The sequence below is a fragment of the Prenolepis imparis genome, unplaced genomic scaffold (genome assembly GCF_030444845.1).
Source record: "Prenolepis imparis isolate NDT839.2.m4 unplaced genomic scaffold, iyPreImpa1.0 SCAF_6, whole genome shotgun sequence".
Classification (NCBI taxonomy): Eukaryota; Metazoa; Arthropoda; class Insecta; order Hymenoptera; family Formicidae; genus Prenolepis; species Prenolepis imparis.
The window spans coordinates 9,753,880-9,762,505 of record NW_028141164.1 but is presented as its reverse complement, the minus strand read 5'-3'; the positions used below and the strand labels follow the sequence as shown (position 1 = coordinate 9,762,505).

The window sequence follows — 8,626 nt, the reverse complement described above, 5'->3', positions numbered from 1 at the left end:
TCGTTGCAAGATGCTATTCATTCCATTATATGAAACAATTCCACTTTCTTATACTTTATTTGATTTATTTGATGTGTCATTAATAGAGGATAATTTAATACGACCACATTATCTTTGTATCGGCATTAATTCAACATGATTGCTATTATGTAATCGTTATCAGATATAATTATATTTACGATCTATACACTGATATCTAATGTTAGAGTCGTATTATGTATGAAATTTATTGTATTAATCACTTTTATAATCAACTTTTTATTTTTTGAATCATTAAAGACAATGTTTTATGAGAATTCTTTATATATTATATTTTGGTTACATTTGTCGATACAAATGATAAAATGTAACGTTACGACTTGCTGAATTAGATGTTTATTTCGTAATTATATAATATCAAAATGAAAAGGTTCTGATATAATAAATATAAAATTTAGGTAGGAAATGGAAGAATCAGGCATAGAAATTAAGCGCAACAAACTTAAAATCTTTAATTCAATAAATCACAAAAACAGTGCTGTTTTATATCGTTGAGGTCATTACTTTAATATTTTTCGTTTCTTGTTCTTATCTTTGATCCCTTAGCCTTAGAAGATGTATCAAAGACATAAAAATGAAATATAGGGCAAGATGCATGAATTTTTTTTGTTAATTAATCTGCTGAACATTATAATAAGATTTTAAAACACGTTTGTTCGCCTAATTTCTGCGCCTGGCATTTATTAATCTATTTTCTATCTAACTTTTGTATTTATACAATTATCGTAACTATCAATTTAAGGGCTTAATTATCAAATGCAATGTTAATTATTATAATTATTTCTTATTTAATATTCATTATTAAATGTGTCTTATATAAGAAACGTATACTTTTAAATAAATCATTCAAATAAATCTAAAAAATGCTCTAATGCATTCTATATTTAATTTTTTCCCATTTAGAAATAAACACAAACTGTGCGGAATTATTTACTATCGATTTCATTTAAGATTGTATGTCCAAGTAACTGTTGTATCGCGCAGATTTCTACAATTATAATTATGTATTACATAAATATGTGACCGTTGAGAAGCACATCCTTTATGCTTTATTATAACCTATTAAAAAAATCAGTACAAAAAGGGAACACAATTAAGTTTTAGTACACATATATATATATATATATATATATATATATATATATATATATATACATATATACATATACATATAGATACTTTACACACCGCTCGATAATAATTTCGATAAATCCATATTGTTATTATAATCGAAACACAAATGAGAGTTAAACTAATATTCAATATATATGTGTGTGTGTGTGTGTGTATGAACAACATGAGCTTACCGAACAATAATAAAGAGTAGATGTGCAAATATAAAACTGCTGTCAATTAATCATCTTTTTAATCACATGCAGAAGGAATGCGCTAATTAAGAGTGTCACGGATATTTTTAACATTTACATAAATAGTATGTTATAAATTATTAAAAATATATAGATTTCTTATTTTGCGTGTGTATACAAGCTACCGTTTAATTGTTTCTTTTTCTTATTACTAATTTTTCAGTAATGTAAATTTTCCATGTCATACAAGAAATCTTCAAGTGACTAATTATGTTTCTCATCAATTAAATTTCAATCGAAAAAAATTAAGACAATTTCGTATATAATCATAAGGATTTATCTGTAATTTATATATAATTTAATTTTCTGTTTTTTTTTTATTCTCTTTCACTTTGTTCTATTAATATAAACTAAAAATATGCAAAGCAGTATATTTTTCATTCAATTATATCAAACTGTATGTGTACTAATACATTAGAATTATATCTGTTAAGGAAGTAATTTATATATCCTTTATTTAATGATTTGTTATATATATGAAGTGGTAGTAATTCTTCGTAGATGCTTGTAGTACTAATAAAACAAATTGTTTTTTCACAGTTTTACAACAAAAGTATCATATTTTTTTTTCTGTAATATGTATATTCCACATAATTAAGAAACTTTAAAAAACAACTTTTTCTAAGTTAGATAATATTGAAAATAGTACACATTATGTATATGTGCTACAGCTATATCCGTGGATACTGTGCAATTAATGCAAAAAATATTATAAGCCATCAACCATGCTCTAAAAGTTCATCTAAAAGTTTATATCAAATGCCAAACTGTATATATGTGTATATATGTGTGTATATATATATATATATATATATATATATATATATATATATATGCTCTATAATTACAACTCACTGGGCCCCGGAAGTAAAATATTTCTCTGTATACAAGGTTTACAAATCGCACAAATGGTAAAATAAGACATCCATTCAAGAAGACACAATGTGATCTCTAAGAATTTGTTAAGAGCTATTGGAATGTAGAGGGATCACGAACTTAGGTCCGAAAGGCGATTTATACGTGATGCCAACGTCGGAGTACACCTTATTTGGCAATGCGAGATTACACAGGTACAATCTACCGTTGTCGACGCTATGCGACAATGGTAGCGCACCTAATAGACTAAATTTACTAACAATACCGAGTGTACCTGTTGCAGGTGGTTCGATAGCGAGTATGGGTGCGCGGTTGCTGCTCGCCCATCTGGCTATTGGTGTGATTATCCTCGGCGAATCCTCATCACAGAGCGCCACGAGTATAAGGTCCACCAACGATGGCAGATTCTTGACTTTAGTCTCTACTTTATTCTCTGTTAGTCTGTACAGCGATAACTCCTGTAAAAGGAACACATCCTCCGCGTTTTCCACGAACACGATCGTCTTGACACCGTGACTAGATAATTGTCGGGCGCAGTTAATGCCTGCGGCGCCAGAACGATGTGGTCCACACAGCGCAACCACGGTTGGCCACTGATGCGCGTTGTTTGGATTTAGCCGATGACTTCCGCCCAATAGCTGGAGAATAAGTTCAGCACCGGCGCGACCGAGAAGCTCCACCTTTTGAAGAAAACATTGATTGAAACATTTAATAACGATATAGTAAAAAGCTTAATATATATACATATGAATAATTAGGTGAATGTGATATCAATTATACTTTCTATTTACTTATCTAAATAAATATAAATTGAGGATGGTTTACTTTGATAAGAAAATTATTATAATTTAAAGAAAAGATTTTTCGAAAATATATGTTTTATAAAAGTAATCAGATAAAGCATCACTTTTGTAGAGTGTCTAGTGATCATTCTGTAGTCTCGAGATTGTATGAAAATAGATAATTACAAACAATATCAATACGTACCCTACGTTCCCAACTTATTCCCAGTCTATCTGCCGCACCTATCAACTGTCGATGAAGATTAAGAGTGATGCTAGGAATTACTAAACCGTTATCTGTAACATATTCCTTTTCACCAGGGCAAGGCACCACAACCTGTCTGAGCACTGTAGGCTCGGATACGAGAATATTCTCATCAGGTCGATAGATAGCTTTAGTACCCCGACTGTTTTCTGATTGTCTAACAATATCCGGTTTCAAAGAGTTTATTTCTTGCCACACAGCCTGCATGATAAATCATAATTACCATAAAGTAATCAAGCAATATTACATATTTTAAATTGTCTCTCTGATATAATGTACATGATCCTTAAATTATCCTTAAATAATAAAAAAAAGCCAACCTCTTTATTGAACAATGCTAAATTCTTTTCAAAATCAAAGTCTTGCTGTAGAGACTGATCAATTGGGGTACCAAAGGTATGCTCGTCTCTTTCCAGTGCTCTTTGCCTATGAGTTAATCTTTTGGAAACGGATTTATTGTTAGCTGCATTATTTTCGACTGAAAAATAAAAAAAAATGTTATATTAACATAATACATATACATATATAGATATAAATACATAAATTATATATACAGCAATGTACCTGAAACAATCTTCCCATTTGGAGTTTGCTCCGCTTGTTGCTGGTTAGACTCGACAAGTTTCTTTAAATTTATTTGTGTCTGACAATTTGCCGTTTGCAACATAGGAACACATTCTGAAATAGACCGCCCAGCCCTTTTCGCAATTGGCCTCTTTACAATCACCTTACTTTGTGACTGCATATCATTCACATTAGTTCCTGCTTCTTCAGTTGATATAATCTCGAGCTTTTGTATATCTTTTACACTACAATAATGAGAATAATTATATTTAATACATGTGCTTGTGTTAATAAACATGTTATTACAATCTCTAAAGATTTAATTGTACACATAGATCTATACAAAGGATTTATTATTCTGTATTATTATTGTATAATATATCAAATAAATTAACAGCACAAACTTACCTTAAATTAACAATGGATGAAGTATGCGGTATGCCATTGCAAAATGCTTTTGCTAGTGTCATGCTATTCTTATTTAGATCAATAATTTTGCCTTGATAAGTAAGATCGTCAATGCATTTTACAGAAACTGTACAACCCAGAAACTGCTCAGACATTTTTATCTGTAATTACATGCAAAAAATATTGAGATTAATCTATACAATTTCCATATTTATTACACAATTAGCACAAATTACGTGTCTCAATTTTAATATTGCTAATCAAATAAAACAACTTTGTCAATAATAATATACAAATATAAAATGAAAGAGAAATGCTATGATATTTGATATTAGAAAAATAATTCATTTATTTTCTAATAATTTGTAAATTGAGATTGATACAAATATACTGTAATTGCAAACAAAAATGAAAATTATAATAAAGCAATAGTGCTCTTTTTCCTCCTTATATAAACTGAATACGTTAGATTTATAGTTTACATTATTTAACACATTACATCTGGATGTGTACTCTAATATCCTTCTTCCGCTTATATATTATAATAAAGTATATATACATATATTTTTAAGTATAGATAAATTCTTTCAATCACAAAACTTTTGAAAGTTACATAAGTTACAAGCGCAACATATGATATAAGTAAATTAATACATATAAAAACAGAAATATATAAATACAAAAATTACCGGTTTTATCGAAAGAAACACAAATTTCAAAGTTAATATTTATATTGCAGGTTACCACTGTATAACATTGGTTGAAAAACATTATAGCGAATGTTTACATACCCAAATGAAAAGAGATGGAAACAAAGATGATTAGACAATGAGACAATAAATTACAGCAATTAGTGTATTAACGGCTTGAATATTGCGTACTTAATTTCCGTAAGTCGATGTGTATGTATGTACGTACAACGAATCGTCACCATACATGCGATGTATGATGTATGTATAATGCGCGTGGCTGTGATTCGTGTTCATACTATACATTTGTGCTTTATTTCCTTGATAAAAGCATTGGACATCTTTCATATAAATATATATAATTTTGTAACACCAAATTTGTTAATAATTTTAAGCAATAATTAAAATCTTTCCTTCCGAGAGATGAAAAATAAATGTATATAAGATTCAAGTCTATATCAATAAAACGGGAAACGCTCTGATGATAATATAAATTTCTACTTTATCAACTAAATTGATAGTTAGTATCTAGAGTCACCGCAAGAGAGCGCGAGTATGACTTGGCGCGCATTTTCCGTGTTCTCTTCCGCCATAATTGCGAGTCGCCAGCCATTAAGTCGGAGGTGCCCTTGCCTTTGTTAAATGTATTCGTTCGTTAATTAGTGCGCGCGTAATCATAATTAATCATTTATACGAGTACGCGCTTAATTGTAATGGATTCTTTTCGTTAGTAAGTGCCACGGGAAGAGAGACAACGGTGAGATGAGAGTAATAGAGAAAGAAATCCGAGGCGACATCATGGAAGGGCAGCCGCGCGTATATATGAGGTTAAATAATTTTTATTATAACATAAATAAATATATTTGTGTATTTTACAATTCAACGCTGCGTACTACTATAATCATTAATAGATGTTTCTAATTTTATATAAAGCGGTAATTTGATTGCAATTTTTCATAACTTTTCATATATAACCTTCATTCATATAATTATTAATAATTTTATATTACATAAAATGAAATAAACATAAAGTGACATGAAAATGAATACGTATTTAATCGCGGAATATATAAATATCACGTTTGTATGATAATAAAATGGCGCGCATGTCAGTATCTAGAATCTAGGGATATATCGCAAGAAACTGCGGCCGCATTCAGCAGAACAAACTGCTTAGTGGCACTTGAACGTGATTGGCTCTTACTTTTAGAACCAACAAATCAACGTAGAGCGTTCTGCTGAACGCGACTCGTGAGTCGTGAGTATTGAGCTTAATGTTAATACGCATTTCCCGCGTTTTCTCCCACCGTAATACCCACGTCGCCCGCCATTAAAGTCGAAAGTGCCGCACACTTATTAAATGTATATTTGCTCGTTAATTAGGGTGCGCGTAATCATAATTAATTATTTGTACGAATATGCGCTTAACTGTAATGAATTTCTTTTCGTTAGTGAATACCACGGAAAGAGAGACAACGGTGAAATAAGAGCAGCAGAGAAAGAAATCCGGGGCGACATATCATGGAAAAGTAACGGGTTAAGGTAAATAATTATAATATTTGTAAACGCGTACTAATCAAATATTCGTTCGTTATAATTAGTACGCGCGTAATCATAATTAATTATTATTTATACGAGTACACGATGCGCTTAATTGTAAAATGAATTGTTTTCGCTATATAGTGAGTGCCACGAGAGAGAGAGAGAGAGACAACGATCAAATAAGAATGGTGAAAGAAATCCGAGACGGCATCCAGGCCGGATGGAAGAACAATAACCTAAGAGGTGAATAATTTATTATTTATAAAACAAAGGGAAATTTAATGCGCATAATAACTATATACTTTACGACATATTAAATATATAGTTGGACACTTGTTTTAACTTATACTAAATAAATATATTTGTATATTTTACAGTTCAATGCTGCGTACTACACTATATGTAACTTCGCTGCTGTGCAACGCGCGTGTGTCGGTGAGTTTAAAATATGCTATTTTATTATAAATAAATGGATTTGTGGGGAAATTATCCAATATATGAATAAAATATAATACGATATATATTAGAAACAAATCAAATTATTTCATCAAAATGATTTCTTGACAGTTATTAATATATAAAAGTTTGCATTTAAATTTGCAATAACAATAAATACAATAAAATAATAGTAAAATTATATTTATTATATGTTTTTATAAATTATTTATTATTTACTTATTTTAAAAATAATTAAAAATAATATTTTTATAAATAATAAAAGTTTATGTAATTTAATTTGGAATTAATTATGTACTCATTCATTTATGTACACATTTATATATATATATACATTTATGTACACATTTATATATATATATATACATTTATGTACACATTTATATATCGATCTACACTACTTTCATTGACCTATACTACTTACATTTACTACATTATTTTATGTCGACATTTTGCATTTAACTTTTTAATTCATGATGTCAAAATTAATTAATATTGCTTATTATTTATTATTATAAATATTAACTTGTAATATTTTATTGATTTATACTACTTTTATTGACCTATACTATAATTTATTTAAAATATTAATTATTTTAGGCACTGTTAGAATTTTGATTTAATTTGTATGTTACAGATGTATAGTTGTTTATTTGTTTTGTTGAATCAAAATTTATAATATTATTTAATTATATTTCTGCTTAATTTTGTACGTATCATAAATATAAAATTAAATTGCAATATTCAATGTATACAATAATTATTTAAAATATTAATTACTATGTGCAGCTGTTACAGTTTAGTTTTATTTGTGTGTTACAGATCATCATAGCAGTCCTAGTAAAATATCGCGCGTATTATAGTACGGGAGTGTCGTTTACAGTACCGTGCGTTCAGTGCGGAAATCTCGTTTAAAGTATCGCGCGTACTAGTGCGGGAGTGTCGTTTAAAGTATCGCGTGTTTAAATCAACGAACAAGTGCTGACTAACTTGAGTGGACCTGAGAGGAGGAGCAGGCCTGGGAGGCATCGGGCGCTGGCGGAACAACTTTAGAGTGAGTATTATTATACTGTATAATATTTGTTATAAATTGCGTATATATATATATATATATATATATATATATATATATGTATATAATATATATTATTATTTTCATATTTGAAAGATTTAAACGAGAATGATTTAAAAGAGAATTAGACAGAAATATTTTTGATGATTCTATATAAAGTTTACATTAAAAGAAATAGTTTTTATAAAATTTATAAATTTATTTAATTATACATATATCTATTGATTCTTGTACGCTTTAAATATAAAATTTAATGGGTACAATAGTAATTTATTACAACATTGCTTTAATTTGTATTTTATTTGTATGTTACAGATCAACGTAGCTAGCAGTCAACTCTACACATCGATTGGTGAGTGGTAAGATATTTATTACGAGGTAACGATTTTATATATATTTGAATGTAGAATGTAGATTGTAGACTGTAGAGTATAAATAGTTTCGTTACCTCAAAATGGATTACAACTAATTAGGATGAATATCTCAGATTAAAAAAAGAAAACATATAATACAAAGTAGATTTAACTTACAATTTACAATTAATCTGTTTTATAAAAAACACATTA

The 8,626-nt window shown here is 28.8% G+C and overlaps 1 protein-coding gene and 1 long non-coding RNA gene across 3 annotated transcripts; one reads left to right on the top strand and one right to left on the bottom strand.

Moving 5' to 3' along the window:
* Window positions 1-116: 116 nt before the first annotated feature.
* On the bottom strand, window positions 117-5,437 carry Edc3 (enhancer of mRNA-decapping protein 3). 2 transcript variants are annotated; one of them, XM_083041098.1, is made up of 6 exons: window positions 5,093-5,437; window positions 4,302-4,462; window positions 3,894-4,138; window positions 3,650-3,807; window positions 3,270-3,530; window positions 117-2,962 (listed from the first exon to the last, which is right to left on the bottom strand). In XM_083041098.1, the coding sequence occupies exons 2-6, from the start codon at window positions 4,454-4,456 to the stop codon at window positions 2,369-2,371; spliced, it is 1,413 nt and encodes a 470-aa protein (XP_082897224.1). In that variant the 5' UTR covers window positions 4,457-4,462; window positions 5,093-5,437; the 3' UTR covers window positions 117-2,368. The 2 variants fall into 2 exon arrangements, with proteins under 2 accessions (XP_082897224.1, XP_082897225.1); XM_083041099.1 differs by having other exon boundaries at window positions 5,183-5,437.
* Window positions 5,438-5,605: 168 nt separating this feature from the next.
* On the top strand, window positions 5,606-8,626 carry LOC145937618 (uncharacterized). Its single transcript, XR_014425590.1, has 6 exons — window positions 5,606-5,817; window positions 6,443-6,532; window positions 6,674-6,775; window positions 6,910-6,967; window positions 7,811-8,042; window positions 8,376-8,626. It is a non-coding gene; the product is annotated as an uncharacterized LOC145937618 (long non-coding RNA).

Coding starts and splice junctions, on each gene's coding strand:
- Edc3 (XM_083041098.1), bottom strand. CDS start 4,456: ATGTCTGAGCAGTTTCTGGGTTGTACAGTTTCTGTAAAATGCATTGAC. Junction 4,139..4,301: donor TCATCCATTGTTAATTTAAG/GTAAGTTTGTGC, acceptor TCATTATTGTAG/TGTAAAAGATATACAAAAGC. Junction 2,963..3,269: donor GAATAAGTTGGGAACGTAGG/GTACGTATTGAT, acceptor TTTCTTCAAAAG/GTGGAGCTTCTCGGTCGCGC.